At 47.6% G+C, this 19,187-nt stretch overlaps 1 protein-coding gene across 1 annotated transcript in view; it reads right to left on the bottom strand.

The window, feature by feature from the left end:
* LOC145352698 (stAR-related lipid transfer protein 9-like) overlaps nucleotides 1–19,187 on the bottom strand; it is a 300,938-nt gene that overhangs the window by 2,764 nt on the left and 278,987 nt on the right. Inside the window, exon 32 of the mRNA XM_080202937.1 lies at nucleotides 1,620–1,699. Within this exon, the coding sequence (XP_080059063.1) occupies nucleotides 1,620–1,699 (80 nt within the window). The remainder of the gene's footprint in view (nucleotides 1–1,619; nucleotides 1,700–19,187) is intronic.

Here is a 19,187-nt window from a genome sequence, read left to right as displayed (position 1 = left end):
TGAGGAAAGGTTGAGGGAGTTGGGGCTTTCCTCTTTAGAGCAGATGCGGATGAGAGGCGACTTAATAGAGGTTTATAAGATGATGAGGGGGCTAGATGGAGTGAACGTGCAGAGACTATTTCCTTGGATGGATGTAGCTGTTACTAGGGGGCATAACTATAAGGCTCATGGTGGGAGATACAGGAGGGATGTCCGAGGTAGATTCTGCACTCAGAGTGGTTGGGTTGTGGAATGCACTGCCTGCTGTAATAGTGGCGCTGGACACTTTCGGAACTTTCAAGTGGTTATTGGATAGGCACATGGAGCACACCAGAATGATAGGGAGTGGGATAGCTTGATCTTGGGTTTGGACATAGCTCGGCACAACATCAAGGGCCGAAGTACTGTTCTGTGTTTCAATGTTTCTATTTATGTTAAGATCACCTGACCAACTTAGCAGTTTCCATGTCTTGAACGCTATCATGAAGTCTAGACAGCATAAGTAGGGAGAAACTTTTCCCATTAGTGAAAGAAGAATTGGCAAAAGAAGCAGAAGCGATACGAGAAAAATGTTCAGAATGCACTGCCCGAGTGTGTGGTGGAGGCAGGTTTAATTGACACCTTCAAAGGGAAATTAGAGAAGAGAGAATATGCAGGGTTACATGGATCAGACAGGATAATGGCACTACGTAATGCTCATGGAAAGAGCTGGTGCAGATGCGATGGGGGTGAATGACCTCCTGTGCTGTAAAAATGTTGTGATTCAGTATAACATTGAATTATAGCAGTAATTTGGTGGCCTGAAACACGAGTTTGTGAAAGGAGTCACATAGCTCATCCAGAACTTGGTGCATGCTCTATCTGACCTCTTGCAACATTTCAATGAACTGAAAGTCATTAGAATGAGAAGTACTCTTAGATGGACCATAAACAAAGCAGTCAGGTGGGTGATAGAAATCTGGAGAGGGCAGGAAAATGAAAAGATGCGTGGCTAATGGGATTTGAACTAAATGACTCCAGGCTGTAAGGCAGCATTCCAGAGAGTGAGCTGCGGTGTTGGGTGATAGCTTTCAAATGCAACATTTCAAACACAGCATTAATCAGGGAAACCAAACACTATGACTGACGATGAACTTTTAGTCACCCTAAATCTGTGTGCAGTGATGTTAATCATGCAATGAAAATTTTGGGACTGCAGGCATGCAGAGAATTGCACTCTAATAACTGTGTTGTTCAAGGCCATGCAGGAAACTGAACCACCTGGGTTTGTTTACTCAGGGTAATAATATTCCAAAGTAGATGGACGCTAATATTGCAACCAGAGAACATGGCTCCAACTATATCAAGAGCAAGTGCACACAGATTAGGTTTAAGTACTCAGTAGAGGGTGACAAACCTGTAGAACATACGTATCCATTGAGATAGTTGTGTAGGAAAAAGGTAAATTGGACCATTATTTGAGAATAGGATTGTTTTTTGAAACAGCGTTTTTCTAGTGCTGTACTTTCTTGTGTCTGTCATGTGTAAAAACCCGTGTCGTGGCGATACAGTAGTCAGTCAAGTGGTGCAATGGTCATTGTATCCATAGCTCTAACAGGAGAAGGCATCAACTTCAAAAGGAAGATATTTGTCGAACGTACCTCTTTTGCTTCCACACTGATGCAGCAGAAGTCCCTGGGCTGGTTGAGGTAGCACACAGAAGTGTCATTCACAAGATAAACTTGATGAAACAGAATATCAAATAAAAAAGGAGCATGAATTTTCAAAATGAAACATTCATCACTTTTATATTTAAAGTTGTGATACAGATTGAAGTTGAACTGCCAAAAAATGTACTCATTGATATCATCTGCCAATGAATTAATTTAAATATGTAACCTACATATTAAACCTCAGAATGAACCAGTTACTAATTGCATACAGATGACCAACCTGCCTATTTCTTTAACTGCTTAGTTCTATCCCATCATACAGCACAGAAATCCATTAAACTCATCGTCTCTCTACCAGTTCTTTGAAAGAACTATCCAATTTGTCCCACTTCCCTGCTCTTGCCCACAATCTGCAATTTATTTCTCTTCCAAGCATTCATCCAATTCCCTTCTGAACGTGTTCAATCTGCTTCCCTCTGAAGGAATATGTTCCATTTCATAATTTGTTGCATTAAAAATTTTATCCTCAACTTACCTGTGGTTCTTATGCCAATTGCCCCAGTTGATGATCATCTTCCTGCTCATGGATACAGTTCTTCTAATTCATGCTATCAAAATCCTTCATGAATTTGAATACCACCATCAAATTCCATCTTAATTATCTCTGCTCCAAGGAGAATGATCTCAGTTACTCCTGTCTCTCAACATATTTGTAGTCCCTCATCATTGGTAATATGTTCAAAAATCTCTGCAGCCTCAACACAATTCCGAAAGTACAGAACTCAGAATTGTCCACAGTACTCAATGGTTTATTAAGGCTAGCATGATTTCTTTGCTTTTGTACTCCAGTATCTCCGTTCATAAAACTAAGGATACCTTGTGCCTTTTTAACAGCCTTATCAACTATGTCCAAGGATCATGTACATATTTCATAACTTTCATCATAACTTGCTGTGTGACAAATATTCTCATCTCATGTTTGGTCTTTTTCCAATTATCTTAAGTCTATTCCCTCAGGTTCCATCCCAATTGCCAGTGTCTCAATTTTTTCAAAACTCATCAGTTTAGAACATCTTCCTCATTCTTCACTGTCTGCTTTACCTGTATCTCTCATGACCCAGTCCAAATTTGTGTGAGCAACTGTCACTCAGCATTCTGCTCCTTTGTATCTGCCATCAATACAACAGACGACAATACAACAGTCTAAAAGGAATTGCAAAATTACTACTTCATATGGCTTGTAGCAAATCTTCCATTAGGTTTCTACAATCCGAATAATTATCCGCTACTCAAACATCTGGAAAATAAGGATTTTATTCATTTTAAGGATTGTTTTACATATCCTTAAGGAGGATATTGCAGAAAGTTTGTGAATAATACATTTAGTCATGTAGATCTTTACTGTAGTCAAAGACAGTGTAGCAGCCAAGGGCAAGATTGATTTGGTTTACTATTATCAATTATGAAATCCCTACACTGCAGTAGGACGCCATTCGGCCTATTGAGCCTGCACCGACCACAATTCCAGGCCCTCTTCCCATAACCCCACATATCTACCCTGCTAATGCCCCTGACACCAGGGTTAATTTTATATGGCCAATCAACCTAATCCATGCATCTTTGGCGTGAGAAGAAACAGGAGCACCTGAAGGAAACCCCACGCAGACATGGGGAGAATGTGCAAACTCCACACAGATAGTGACCCAAGGCCAGAATTGAACCTGGGTCACTGGCGCTGTGATGAAGTTACTGTGAAAATCCCCTAGTCACCACACTCCAATGGCTGTTCGGGTACACTGAGGGAGAACTTAGCATAGCCAGTGCATCTAACCAGCACGTCTTTTGGACCGTGGGAGAAAACTGGAGCAATCAGAGAAAACCCACGCAGACACAGGGGAGAATATGCAGACTCTGCAAAGACAGTGACCGGGAATCGCACCCAGATCCCTGGGTCTGTGAGGCAACAGTGCTAACTACCATGCTGCCTATCCTTACTGACTAGTTTGAGAGTTAGAAAGTCTAGAATGCAGTTGCCAAGGGAGGAGCAGAGCCCCAGGTCACATAAGAACATAAGAAATAGGAGCAGGAGTAGGCCATCTAGCTCTTCAAGCCTGCCCCGCCATTCAATAAGATCATGGCTGATCTGTTGTGTCTCAGTTCCACATTCCCGCCCTCTCCCCATAACCCTTAATCCCCTTGCCTATCAAAAACCTATCAACCCGTGTCTTAAATATATTTAGCGAGGCAGCCTCCTGAGTCTCATAGGAATAATAGTGTTAAATGCTGAGCAGTAGTCTATAAATAGGAGTCTGACATAGGCGTCTTTGTTATGTAGATGTTCCAGGGTTGAGTGTAGGGCCAGGGAGATGGTGTCTGCTGTGGACCTATTGCAGCACAAGGCAAACTGTAATGGATCCAGACAGTCTGGTAGGCAGGAGGGCATGCTGTTGCTTACTTTTTGTTCAAATCAGACATAGAATGTGTTGAGCTCATCAAGGAGGGGTTTATTGATGCCAGCAATTTTACCTGCCTTCATCTTGTAGCTTGTTATGTCTTGCAGACCTTGTCACAGTCAGTAGGAGTCCATGTAGCTCAGCTGGGATTGTAGCTTGGTTTGATACTGTCTTTTGGCATTTTTGATGGATCTCTGTAGATCATACCTGGCTTTCTTCTTTTGGCTAGGATGGCCTGATGGACGTGTATGGAGCGTCAGGGAGGGGTAGTATCTTTGGTAGGGGAACATGTCACGTCCTTTCAGGGCTGTTTGAACATCTTTTGTCCCCACCTGGCACTCAGCTCTCACCTGTGGCTCCCAGTAGCTGTTTGCATGCGACAGCGGCCACACCCCTGGCAACGGCCTCGACAAGCCGACTAAACCAGGTGATGGTAGCCGACGGGTCTCAACCCTCGCTGAGATAGGGAGATGTTTATCCCAGCATGTGAAGACAGAGTCCAGCGGATTGAGCAGAAGCCACCAATGGAAGGTCCAACGGTCAAGAAGGCAGTCTCTGCAAGCGTCGTGGAACACGAAGAGCAGGACAAGACACGGAAGACGTCCTGGTCGTCCACTGCGCTTAGTCCCACCTCCAGCCATCTTGACTCTCGTCTTGCCACTGGATCTAGATGGGAATTGGGAAGAGAGAGTGAGGCTGACGCTGCGCAACTCTCCCTCACTTTAATCCAAATCAAGTGCTAGTTTCGACACCATCATCATCATCATGTGTCCTATTCAACCCTTGAAGTGATGGGCGAGCGATGTAGCAGCAGGTGTGGATACACTGGGAGCTGTAGTCACGGACCTGCACGCAGGTGGCTCAGGTCTAATGGTCGTTTTTCGCTGACTGAAGCAGCAGTGGAACCCGGCATCTACCTGGGTGACTGAGCAGTTCTCTTCAGGAACACACTGCTCACCTCCGTAGAATGAGGAAGGGGCTAGAAAAGGTGCCCTAAACATTGCCTGCTTCACTACATCCCGGTCAGTTTACCGCGGCTGGCGGGGATCCCATCTTGCGGTTGAACAACCAAAATAAAACACAAGGTGACACCACTCACCACTGACTCTTGGAATGTGTGCACGCTTTTGGACAATCCTACAGCAGACAGACCAGAGAGAAGAACAGCCTTAGTTGCCAGAGAGCTTGCAAGATACAACATTGACATTGCAGCCCTGAGTGAAACTCATCTTCCCAACGTAGGTCAGTTGACTGAAACTGGAGGTGGATACACTTTGTTCTGGAGCGGTCGCGGCAGCAGCAGCGATGAGCGTCGCGATGCTGGAGTTGGATTCGCCATCAGGAGTCACCCTATTCGGAAACTTGATAGTCTACCCAAGGGTGTGAACGACCGGCTTATGATATTACAGCTTGGGCACAGAACAGAAGTCAAGTCACCCTGATCAGCGTCTATGCCCCCACAACGAACAACCCGGACGAGATGAAAGACAAGTTCTACGAAGAACTAGACGCCCTAGTATCAGCAAGCTGATCTTGCTGGCGATTTCAATGCAAGAGTAGAGTGTGACTCTGCAATCTGGCAGGGAGTCATTGGGAGGCATGGAGTGGGCAAGTGTAACATTAGCGGCCTACTCTTAATGAAGACCTGTGCAGCACACGACCTCCTCATCACCAACACAATCTTCTGTCTGCGTACCCATAACAAGACCTCCTGGATGCACCCCCGCTCTATCGACTATGTTAATGTCAGGAGAAAAGACAGGCAGGATGTCAGAGTAACCAAGGCCATGTGTGGGTCTGACTGCTGGACAGATCACAGGCCCACTGTCTCCAAAATGAGGCTCTGCATCAGACCCAAGAGGTGACCACAAGGAAGCAAGGCCAAGAAAAGAATCAATGCAGCCAAGCTAAAGAACCCCAGCATAGCTTCAGCACTGGCTGAAGATTTAGAAAGCTTGCTGACCTACACCTCGCAGACAGCGCTGAGGATGACTGGGAATGCTTCAGGGATGCTATCCATACATCTGCGCTGAAGACACTCGGGCCCTCTACCCGCAAGCAGCATAATTGGTTTAATGAGAATGATGAGGAGAAACAGGCTCTACTTGTTGAAAAGCACCATCTTCATCAGGCCTGTCAGAACAACCCATCTTCAGCTGCCAAGAAAAATGGTTTGCAGGACAGTCCAGAATAAACTGCGTAAAATGCAGGATGCCTGGCTGAGCGCCAAGGCAGATGAAATACAGAAATATGTTGACAGAAACGACTTGAAACAGTTCTATGAAGCCCTCAACACTCTCTACGGATCTCAATCTCTCGGGAGATCCCCCCTCCTGAGTACAGATGGTACAACTCTCATTACAGAGAAGGCGCAGATCCTGCAGAGATGGGCTGAACACTTTAATGCTGTCCTCAACCAACCGTCATCTGTTAACCATGAGGCAATAGACAGGATTCCCCAGGCTGATACCAATAGCGCCACGGATGACCCACCGGTTGTTCTCATTGTTCTCCGGAGCAGTATACTTGGTGGCTGGTGAGTCTTTGAATTTGCGATTTAGTTTTTTTTCTCCTATTGCCAGTTCGCAGGGTTTTTGGTTGTTTTCGCTTTCCATAGCAGGAGCTAGGCACGGGGGCAGTCAGGGAGAGCGGGAGTTCAAATCAGGTACTCACCCGTGGATCCACCTCATTGTTCTCCAGACCAGTATACTTGGTGGCTGGTGAGTCTTTGAATTTGCGATTTAGTTTTTTTCCTTCTCCCTATTGCCGGTTTGCGGGGTTTTTGGCTGTTTTCGCTTTCCGTAGCAGGAGCTAGGCGCGGGGGCAGTCGGGAAGGGAGCGCGGGAGTACAAAAAGGCCACAGTAGACAGCGGGCAGCGGAGTGAGGTGGGTGCAGAGTGAGTGCTGTAAGGGCTTTGGCTCACAGGGCTTAGGCAAGGTGAGTTACTGGTCCATTTTTCCCTGTTTTCCATTTCTGTGTCCATAACTCTAAGGATGGTCAGGCAAATGGCAGGGTCCTTGGGGAGACGCGTCAGCTGCAATATGTGGGAGTTCCTGGAGACAACATGTCTCCCAAAAGACCACATCTGCACCAAATGTCTGGAGTTGCAGCGTTTGAGGGCCCGGATTAGGCAATTAGAGCTGCGTCTGGAAGATTTATATTTAGTCAGGGAGAATGAGGCAATAATGGATAGGAACTACGGTCACGTGGAGATCCCAGAGCCTGGGGGGCGGGGGGGGGGGGGGGGGGGCGGGAGGGGGGTGCGGAATGGGTGGGTTACTGTTAGGAAGGGGAAAAAGAAGAGGAGTCATGGTACTAAGTCTCCCAAAATATCAGGGGTAAGGCGACAACTGGAGTACAAAGGGCAAGAGAGGAAGACCAGAATGCCTCAGAGGGAAGGAAGGGGGCTGGATGTGAGATAGTGGTGGGGGATGGGAGGGTTAAAGGAATTGATAGGCGGTTCTGTGGGCAAAAGTGGGACTCCAGGATGGTAGTCTGCCTCCCTGGAGCAGGGGTACGGGCTGCGTCGGAGAGGGTAGAGGGAATTTTGAAGGGCCAAGGGACCCAGGCTGATGTAATTATACAAATAGGAGAGAAGGACGTAGGAAGGAAGAGCTGGGGGATATATGTAGGCAGTTCAGGGAGTTGGGGGCCAGGCTGAAGTGCTGGGCCTCCAGGGTGGCATTCTCTGGGCTGCTGCCAGTGCCCAGTAATAGCAGAGCTAAGAATAATGAGATCCTCCAGCTGAATGCATGGCTGAAGAATTGGTGCAGGACAGAGGGTTTTACTTTTGTAGACCACTGGGAAGTCTTTGTGAGGGAAGGGCACCTGTACAAGTGGGATGGGGAACATTTAAATGGGAAGGGCACAAATATTTTAGCTGGGAGGTTGGCTGGAGTGTTTTGGCAGGGTTTAAACTAATATGGAGGGGGGGGGGTGAGGAGGAGACAGATAGCTCAGCAGGCACTGGCATTGGGAGTGAGTTGGGTGACAGGGTAAGTCTAGATGAGAGGAAAATCTCCCAGGAGGAGGAGGATCCGAGTGGGCATGTAGATCTTCAGTGCCTCTGTTTTAATGCGAGGAGTGTGGTGGGTAAAGCGGATGAACTTAGGGCCTTAATGTTTGCGAGGAATTTAGATGTGGTGGCAGTGACGGAGATGTGGTTAAAGGAAGGGCAGGACTGGCAGCTAAATATTCCTGGGTATAAGTGTTTTAGGCATGACAGGGGAGGGTCGAAAAGAGGAGGGGGAGTGGCACTGTTAGTTAGGGAGCACATCACAGCGGTGCAGAGGGAGGATAATATAGAGGGGTTAGGAATTGAGTGTCTGTGGGTGGAGTTGAGGAATAGGAAGGGAGCGATTACTATGCTAGGAGTGTACTACAGACCACCAGACACCCGGCAGTGGAAGAGGGTATATGTAGAGACATTTTGGATAAGTGTAGGAAGAACAGGGTTGTTGTAGTGGGAGATTTTAATCTCCCTGGGGTGGATTGGAAGGTGCCTAGAGCTGGGGGTTCTGACGGGGAGGAATTCGTAAGATGTGTATTGGAAGGGTCCTCGGAGCAGTATGTAGATAGCCTGACTAGAGAGGGGGCTATACTGGATTTAGTTCTGGACAATGAGCTGAGTCAGGTGGTTGAGGTTGCAGTAGGTGAGCATGTGGCTAATAGTGACCACAACTCTGTCTACTTTAGGATACTAACGGAAAAGGATGAGTGTTGCCCTAAGGGGAGGGTGCTAAATTGGGGGAAGGCTAGATACAGCCAGATTAGGCAGGAGCTTAGGGATACAGACTGGGATAGGCTGTTGGGGGGAAGTCCACGTTAGGTATGTGGGAGTCTTTCAAGGGAAAACAGAAATGGTTGCAGGAAAGACGTGCTGGTTAAGAGGAAGGATGGGAAAGGTAGGATTAGAGAGCCGTGGATTACTAGAGATATTGAGGACTTGGTCAGGAAGAAACGAGAGGCGTAAGCAACTGGGAACAGAGAGAGCGGTGGAGGAGTACAGAGAGAGTAGGAGGGATCTCAAAAAGGGGAGTTAGGAGGGCAAAACAGGGGCATGAAATGGCTTTGGCAGGTAGGATTAAGGAAAATCCAAAGGCATTTTCCTCCTATGTTAGGAACAAAAGGGTGGCTAGGGGAAAAATCGGTCCTCTCAGCGACAGAGGAGGGGAATTGTGCTTAGAGTCTGAGGGAATGGGGGAGATCCTGAATACTTTGCGTCGGTATTCATGAAGGAGAGGGGCTTGATGTCTAGTACAGTCTTCGAGGGAGCTGTCGACCAGTTGAAGGAACTATCCATTACGAGGGAGGAAGTGTTAGGGCTTTTAGGTAGCATTAAAACTGATAAATCTCCCGGGCCCGATGGCATTTATCCTAGGCTGCTTAGGGAGATGAAATTGCTGGGCCTGAGTTTGACGTCAGTGGTAGGCAAGTTGATGGAGAGGATCCTTAGGGATAGGATGTATGAGCACTTAGAGCGTTGCGATCTGATTAGGGATAGGCAGCACGGCTTTGTAAAGGGGAAGTCTTGCCTTACCAATCTGGTAGAATCTTTTGAGGTGGTGACAAAAATGGTCGACGAAGGACGAGCCGTTGATGTCGTCTAAATGGATTTCAGTAAGGCGTTTGACAAAGTCCCTCATGGTAGGTTGGTTGAAAAGATTAAGGCTCATGGGATACAAGGCCAGGTATCTAGATGGGTTGAGAACTGGCTTGCTAAGAGGAGACAGGGAGTAGTAGTGGAAGGATCCTTTTCTAGCTGGAGGTCTGTCACTAGTGGTGTGCCGCAGGGCTCAGTACTGGGACCTCTCCTTTTTGTAGTATATATAAATGACTTGGAAGAGGGAGTAGGTGGTGTGATCAGCAAATTTGCAGATGATACTAAGATGGCTGGACTGGCGGGCAGTGAGGAGTAGTGTCAGGCAATACAATGGGATATTGATAGGCTGGTATATTGGGCAGATATATGGCAAATGGAGTTTAATCCTGATAAATGTGAGGTGATGCATTTTGGCTGGAATAATGTAGGGGGGAGTTATATGATAAAGGGTAAGTCTATAAAGAGTATAAAAACACAGTGGGACCTGGGGGTGCAAGTGCACAAGTCTTTGAAGGTGGCAGTACAAGTGGAGAAGGTTGTGAAGAAAGCTTATGGTATGTTAGCCTTTATAGGAAGGGGTATACAGTATAAGAGCTGGAGTCTAGTGTTGCAGTTGTGTAGAACGTTGATTAGGCCGCATTTGGAGTACTGCGTCCAGTTCTGGTCGCCTTACTATCGGAAGGACGTGGAGACCCTGGAGAGAGTGCAGAGGAGGTTTACCAGGATGTTGCCTGGTATGGAAGGACTGGGTTACGAGGAAAGATTGAGCAAATTGGGGCTGTTTTCCCTTGAAAGACAGTGACTGAGGGGGGATCTAATAGAGGTATATAAAATTATGAAGGGTATAGATAGCGTAAACAGTGGTAAGCTATTTCCTATGTTAGAAATGCACAGTACGAGGGGCCACGGGCTTAGGGTGAGGGGGGAGAGGTATAACACTGATATTAGAGGGAGGTTTTTCACACAGAGGGTAGTGGGGGTATGGAATGCTCTGCCAAGCAAGGTGGTGGAGGCAGGCATGCTGGAGTTGTTTAAGAGTTACTTAGACAGGCACATGAGTGGGTTGGAGATGGGAGGATATAGGAGATTGTTTTAAGTAAGGTTCATTAGTATTGGGACGTCCCTGGTAATGTATAAGGATGTGGAATGATACTAATGTTTTTCTCTTTAAATTCACAGGTTTTAAGTCGGTCCGCCTTGTTGTCCAATGAGGGGTATAAACGCAATGGGTCGTACAAGGACTGCTCTTGGATGTTCGAGATTGGCCTAGTGCTTCATGTCGTTAGTGTGTGCTTAAACTGGACCAGATGCTGGGCAACACGACAGCTCAGTGACTATCACTGTTTGCTGTGCAGACACATGGATTTGGGCCGGTGTCTGTGGGAGTTTGCTCATTCTCCCCGTGCTTGTGTGGGTTTTCTCCGGGTGCTCCGGTTTCCTCCCATACCCCAAAGATGTGCTGTTAGGCTGATTGGAGGTAATAAATTGTCCCTAAATTAGTTTTCCCTCAATGTGGAATGCCATAATCATAGATAAGGGTCATGGGTGGAGGGGGGACTGGTCATGTTAAAATGGCGGCGCGGGCTCGTTGGGCTGAAGGGCCTGTTTCCCGGGCTGTTTTTGTTCTTTGTAGCCGAAGTCACAAAAGCTGTCAGCCAGCTATCCAGTGGCAAAGCCCCAGGGGCAGTTGCCATACCCGCAGAGATCTATAAAGCTGCAAGAAGAAGGGCAATCGGCAAGTATGCGACAACCATCGAGGAATCTCGCTGCTCTCCATCACAGGAAAAACTCTTGCAAGAGTCCTGCTAAATTGTTTGATCACTCATCTGGAGCTGGGCCTGCTTCCAGAGTCACAGTGTGGCTTCTGCAAAGGTCGTGGGACTACTGACATGATTTTTGCTGCGCACCAACTTCAGGAGCAGAATCGTGAGCTCTACACAACCTTCGCTGACCTCATAAAAGCCTTCGATACTGTAAGCCGACAAGGCCTGTGGAGAATCATGTCAAAGTTTGGCTGCTCTCCCAAATTCATTCAGATGGTATAGAACATAGAACACTACAGCGCAGAACAGGCCCTTCGGCCCACGATGTTGCGCCGACCAGATTTTTAAAAAAAAACACTGACCCACTAATCTAAACCAATCCCTTTTCGTCCATAAACCTATCCACAGATCTCTTAAACGCCCCCAAACTAGGCGCATTTACAACTGCAGCAGGCAGGGCATTCCAATCCCTCACCACCCTCTGGGTAAAGAACCAACCCCTGACATCCGTCCTATAACTACCCCCCCTTAATTTAAAGCCATGCCCCCTCGTGCTAGCTTTCTCCATCCGAGGAAAAAGGCTATCACTATCCACCCTATCTAAACCTCTAATCATCTTATACGTTTCAATAAGATCCCCTCTTAGCCTCCTTCTTTCCAGCGAAAACAACCCCAAATCCCTCAGTCTCTCCTCATAGGACCTCCCCTCCATACCAGGCAACATCCTGGTAAACCTCCTCTGCACCCTCTCCAAAGCCTCCACGTCCTTCCTGTAATGTGGGGACCAGAACTGCACACAGTACTCCAAGTGTGGCTGCACCAGAGTTGTGTACAGTTGCAACATAACGCTGCGACTCCTAAATTCAATCCCCCTACCAATAAACGCCAAGACACCGTATGCCTTCTTAACAACCTTATCTACTTGATTCCCAACTTCCAGGGATCTATGTACACATACACCTAGATCCCTCTGCTCCTCCACACTATTCAAAGTCCTCCTGTTAGCCCTATACTCAACACATCTGTTACTCCTACCGAAATGAATTACCTCACACTTCTCCGCATTAAACTCCATCCGCCACCTCGCGGCCCAGCTCTGCAACCTGTCAGTTCCACCATGGCATAATGGCCGGCTTCATGATGGCAAGAAGCTTATGGTGAGCTTCTCGATAAGTGCAGGACCAGCAGCTTTGTAGATTTCTGTGGGTATGGCATCTGCCCCTGGGGCTTTGCCACTGGATAACTGGCTGACAGCTTTCATGACTTTGGCTACTACCGGTAGATCATCCATGGTGCTGTTGATATCAACCTGGGGAATCCTGTCTATTGTCTCATTGTTAATAGATGACAGTCGGTTGAGGACAGCTTCAAAGTGTTCAGCCCATTTCTGCAAGATCTAAGCCTTCCCTGTAATGAGAGTTGTACCATCTGTATTCAGGAGGGGGGAACTCCTGAGAGATTGAGGTCGTAGAGAGTGTTGAGGGCTTCACAGAACCATTTCAAATTGTTTCTGTTTCATCTCTACTGGATGGTGGAGAATCCTCTGACGCATTCCCAGTCACTAATGGCGTCAAACAATGGCTGTGTGTTCGCACCCACACTGTTCAGCATGATGTTTATTGCCACATTGAATGATGCCTTCCAGGACAGTGTTGCTGGAATCAGCCTCAAGTACAGAGTAGATGGGAAGCTCTTCAACCTAAGGAGACTTCAAGCTATTACCAAAGTGAAGCAGACTGTTCTGAGAGATTTCCTCTTTGCTGATGACTGTGCCCTGTATGCTGGCTCAGAGCCAGAGATGCAAGTCAGTATGGACAAATTTTCCATGGCTTGTAACAACTTTGGACTCAACATCAACATTAAAAAGACCAAAGTCATGCACCAGCCTGCTCCTCATGCACCGTACACAGAACCCATAATCACAATCAAAGGACAGAAACTACAGGCAGTGGACCAGTTCACTTATGTTGGCAGCACCCTCTCCCAAGCAGTGACTATTGATACAGAAGTTAACTGCAGAATAGCAAAGGCAAATTCTGCTTTTGGTAGACTGCGCTCCACCGTGTGGGAATGTTGAGGAATTAGCCCAATAACAAAACTGAAGGTCTCTAGCGCCGTGGTACTCACTAGCCTTCTGTATACCTGTGAAACGTGGACTGTATATTGAACGCATGCAAGACAGCTCAATCATTTCCACATGACTTGTCTTTGCAGAATATTATGCATCAGATGGCAAGACAAAAGTACCAAACACTCTAGCTCTCTCTAGAGCAAGTCTACCATCAGTCCACACACTGCTGATGAGAGCGCAGACCCAGTGGGCAGGTCATGTCATCCATACGTCAGACGAGCGCATAGCCAAGCAGCTCCTTTTTGGGGAACTCTCTGCTGGAAGATGCTCGCATGGAGGGCAGAAGAAACATTTCAAAGACACACTCAAGGCTTCCCTGAAGTCGCCTGACATTGACACGACCATCTGGGAAACGCTGGTGCAAAACCGCCCTGCCTGGCGCTGCTCGTCCACAAAGGCTGTCAAGCTCATGAAGCAAGGTGTATTGCTGAAGCACAACTTAAGCGCAAGCTGCGCAAATCCAGATCATAATAACACAAGAAATAGGAGCAGGATTGGCCATCTAGCTCTTCGAGCCTGCCCCGCCATTCAACAAGATCATGGCTGATCTGAAGTGGCTCAGTTCCACTTTCCCACTTTCTCCCCATAACCCTTAATCCCCTTGCCTACCAAAAACCTATCTACCCGTGTCTTAAATATATTTAGCAAGGCAGCCTCCACCACTTCAACAGGCAGAGAATTCCAGAGATTCACCACCCTTTGAGTGAAGAAGTTCCTCCTCAACTCCGTTCTAAACTGCACCCCCCCCCCCTTATCTTGAGGCTGTGCCCTCTAGTCCTGCTGTCCTTTCTGAGCAGGAAGAACCTCTCCACCTCTACCCTATCCATCCCTTTCATCATCTTATACGTCACAATGAGATCTCCCCTCATCCTTCTAAACTCTAACGAGTACAAGCCCAGTCTATTCAGCCTCTCCTCATAGCTCAACCCCCTCAACTCCGGTATCAGCCTAGTGAACCTCCTCTGCACTCCCTCCAAGGCCAAAATATCCTTGCGCAGGTGCAGCGACCAAAACTGCACACAGTACTCCAGCTGCGGCCTCACCAATGCCCTGTACAGTTGCAGCAAGACCTCCCTACTTTTATATTCAATCCCCCTCGCTATGAAGGCCAGCATCCCATTTGCCTTCCTGACCACCTGCTGCACCTGTAGGCTGGGTTTATGCAACTCATGCACAAGGACCCCCAGGTCCCTCTGCACTGTAGCACGCTGCAGCTTTTCACCCTGTAAGTAGTAGTCCTTCCTACTATTATTCCTGCCAAAGTGGATAACCTCACACTTGCCAACATTGTATTCCACCTGCCAGGTCCTCGCCCACTCGCTCAGCCTATCTAGATCCCTCTGCAGACTTTCCACATCCTCCACACAATTTGCCGTTCCACCTACCTTTGTGTCATCAGCAAATTTCGACACCTTACACTCGGTTCCCTCCTCCAGATCATTTATAGAAATGGTAAATAGCTGAGGCCCCAGCACCGATCCCTGGGGCATTCCACTAGTCACCAACCGCCAATCTGAATAGCACCCATTGACCCCCACTCTCTGCCTCCTATTTGACAGCCAATCCCCTATCCACGCTAACACCCTACCCCCAACTCCATGCCCTCTAATCTTCTGTAACAACCTTTTGTGCGGCACCTTATCAAACGCCTTCTGAAAATCAAGAAACACCACATCCACCGGTTCCCCTCTATCCACTGCACTAGGCATATCCTCATAGAATTCCAATAAATTCGTCAGACACGACTTCCCCTTAACGAAACCGTGCTGCGTCTGCTCTATCAAACAATTCTTCTCAAGATGCCTCACTATTTTCTCCTTGATTACGGATTCAAGCATTTTTCCTACAACAGATGTTAAACTAACCGGCCTACAATTCCCTGCCTTTTGCCTGCTACCCTTTTTAAACAGTGGCGTAACATTAGCCATTTTCCAATCTTCCGGCACTTCCCCGGAATCCAGCAAGGTTTGGAAAATAATCATCAAGGCATCCACTATCACCTCTGCCATTTCCTTCAGAACCCTTGGATGCATTCCATCTGGTCCTGGGGACTTGTCCACCATCAGTCCCTCTAGTAACAATGCACTGCCTCTCTAGTAACAATGATCTCATTCAGGCCCTCCATTCCTACCATCATTCCATCGTTAACACCCGGCAAACTATCCGCGTCCTCCTCCGTGAAGACTGAAGCAAAAAAGTCATTCAAGGCCTCAGCCATTTCCTCATCCCCCACCACTAAATCCTCCCTCTCATCCTCTAATGGTCCAACATTCACCCTAGCCAGCCTTCTCCTTTTTATATATTTATAAAAACTCTTACTATCCTTTTTTATATTTAGCGCTAGCCCAGCTTCATACTTTATCCTTCCTTTCTTTATCAACTTCTTCGTCATTCTTTGTTGATATTTAAACCTCTCCCAATCCTCTTCTTGCCCACTACTCTTAGCCACTCTAAACGCATCAGCTTTTAATTTAATACTCTCCTTTACCTCCTTTGTTATCCACGGCTGATTATCTCTCCTCCTACGATCCTTTTTTAGAACATAAGAACATAAGAAATAGGAGCAGGAGTAGGCCAACTAGCCCTTCGAGCCTGCCCCGCCATTCAATAAGATCATGGCTGATCTGTCGTGGCTCAGTTCCACATTCCCGCCCTCTCCCCATAACCCTGAATCCCCTCTCTTATCAGAAACCCATCAACCCGCGTCTTAAAAATATTTAGCGAGGTAGCCTCCACCACTTCAACGGGCAGAGAATTCCAGAGATTCACCACCCTTTGAGTGAAGAAGTTCCTCCTCAACTCCGTTCTAAACCGCCCCCCCTTTATCTTGAGGCTGTGCCCCCTAGTCCTACTATCCTTTCTGAGCGGGAAGAGTCTCTCCACCTCTATCCTATCCATCCCATTCATCATCTTATACGTCTCAATGAGATCTCCCCTCATTCTTCTAAACTCTAACGAGTACAAGCCTAATTTATTCAGCCTCTCCTCATAGCTCAACCCCCTCAACTCCGGCATCAACCTAGTAAACCTCCTCTGCACTCCCTCCAAGGCCAAAATATCCTTGCGTAAGTATGGCGCCCAAAACTGCACACAGTACTCCAGCTGCGGCCTCACCAATGCCCTACACAGCCGCAGCAAGACCTCCCTACTTTTATATTCAATCCCCCTCGCGATGAAGGCCAGCATCCCATTCGCCTTCCTGACCACCTGCTGCACCTGCAAGCTGGGATTTTGCAACTCATGCACAAGGACCCCGAGGTCCCTCTGCACCGTCGCCTGCTGCAGTTTTTCTCCACGTAAGTAATAATCCTTCCTACCATTATTCCTACCAAAGTGGACCACCTCGCAATTGCCAACATTAAATTCCATTTGCCATTTCCTGGCCCATTCGCCCAGCCTATCTAGGTCCTTCTGTGGACTCTCCCCACCCTCCGCACAATTTGCCTTTCCACCAATTTTGGTGTCATCAGCAAATTTCGACACCGCTGAGCACCAAGAAAGATCTCCTTAAAGATCCTCCACTGTTCCTCAGCAGACCTACCGACCAATCTGCGCCCCCAGTCAACATTCGTCAATTCCTCTCTCATCTTATCGTACTCCCCTCTGTTCAAACAAAGGGCACAGGTCCAGGATCCTACTTTCTCCTCTTCCATCTGCATCAGAAACTCCACCATGCAATGATCACTCTTCCCAAGAGGATCCTTCACCACAAGGTCCCTAATTCTACCTGCCTCATTACATAACACCAGATCTAAGATAGCTCGCTCCCTCGTCGGCTCCAACACACACTGTTCAAGGAAACTATCCCGGCAGCATTCCAAGAACTCTTCCTCAAGCCCACCGCGTCCAACATGGTTCGACCAATCAATATGTAGATTGAAATCCCCCATAATTATCGCCGTTCCATTCCTGCACGCCGCATTTATTTGCGCGTTTATAGCCAGCCCCACCTCCAGGTCATTATTTGGGGGCCTATAGACGACACGCACCAGCGTCTTCCTCCCTTTGCTGTTTCTAATCTCCACCCACAACGATTCCACGTTCTGCTCTTTGGCGCCTATATCTTCCCTTACTACCATCCTGATACTATCCTCAATCAGCAGAGCTACCCCCCCGCCCCCCCCGCCTTTTTTCCTCCTGTCTATCCTTCCTAAACATTTGATACCCCTGGACATTCAGCTCCCAGTCCCTGTCACCTTGCAACCACGTCTCTGTAATGGCCACCAGATCATATCCATTTGTGCTGATCTGCGCCACCAGCTCATTCACTTTATTCCGAATGCTTCGTGCATTCAGATAAAGTGTCTTCATCCCAGCCTTCACCTGGACCCTATTTGAAGGAACGCTACCAACCTTACTCATGCCCCCTACTCCCTTTATTACTGGGACATCCTTGGCCTCTTCCTGTATCTGTACCCTCTCCTTTACTTTAGACCCTGTAATTTCACCTACCCTCGCACCCTCCCCCCGCCTAATTAGTTTAAAGCCCTATCCACAGTCCTATGTATACGATTCGCCAGGACTCTGGTCCCAGCACGGTTCAGACCAACACCATCCCACCTGAACAGGTCCCACCTGCCCCAATACTGGTGCCAATGCCCCATAAATTCAAACCCATTCCTCCCACACCAATCCCTGAGCCACCCATTCACTTCTTTAATCCTATCTACCCTACGCCCATCTGCACGCGGTTCAGGTAGTAATCCAGAGATAACCACCTTGTCAGTTCTGCTTTTTAATTCCATTCCCAGCTTTTCATACTCCCTCTCCAGATCCTCAGTTCGCATTTTGCCTATGTCATTGGTACCCACATGTACCACAACGACCAGATTCTCACCCTCCCACTCCAGGTTCCTCTGCAGCCCAGATGTGACATCCTGGACCTGAGCACCAGGCAGACAACACACCCTTCTGTGCTCTTTATCATTGTGACAAAAGACAGTGTCAATACCCTTAACCACACTATCCCCAATTACCACTACATTCCTTTTTACCTTCTCTTGGTCTATGTCCTGTGTCTGCATCACTGCACCGTGTGCAGTTTGCTCACCAACCTCACAGCCCACGTTCTTGTCCACACTGGAAGCAAGAACCTCAAACCTGTTATTGCAGATTGAGAGGCTGAGGCATTTGGTCCCCACCCTCACCAGATCAACAACTACAGTGTCTACACAAGTCTGTCCAATATGTGCCAGGACATTCCGTGACTGAACCAGCCTCAAAATGACTAATAGTGTCGAGGTCCTCATCGATGACGATGGACAAACAACAACAGGATGGCCTGACTTGAACTTCTCAGACCTGGACTTCAGCAGGCAGTGGACATCTCTATTCATCCATGGTTTCCGGTTGGGAAACATATGGATTTACTTTTTTGACATACAATCTTCTACACACTTATTAATGAAGTCAGTTACTGTAGTGGCGTACTCATTCAGGCTGGTTGCAAAGTTTTTAAATACTGACCTGTCCACTGACTGTCAGTAATCCTGTAGGAGATCATCCGATTCCTCAGACCAACATTGCACGACTTTCTTTGACAGATTCTCCCATTTCAGTTTTTGCTTGCAAGCCAGGAGTAGGAACACAGCCTTGTGGTCTGATTT

This window comes from Carcharhinus amblyrhynchos, chromosome 14 (genome assembly GCF_965287045.1).
Source record: "Carcharhinus amblyrhynchos chromosome 14, sCarAmb.v2.hapA, whole genome shotgun sequence".
NCBI lineage: Eukaryota > Metazoa > Chordata > Chondrichthyes > Carcharhiniformes > Carcharhinidae > Carcharhinus > Carcharhinus amblyrhynchos.
The sequence above is the reverse complement of the archived record's forward strand: the minus strand, read 5'-3'. Positions and strand labels throughout refer to the sequence as shown.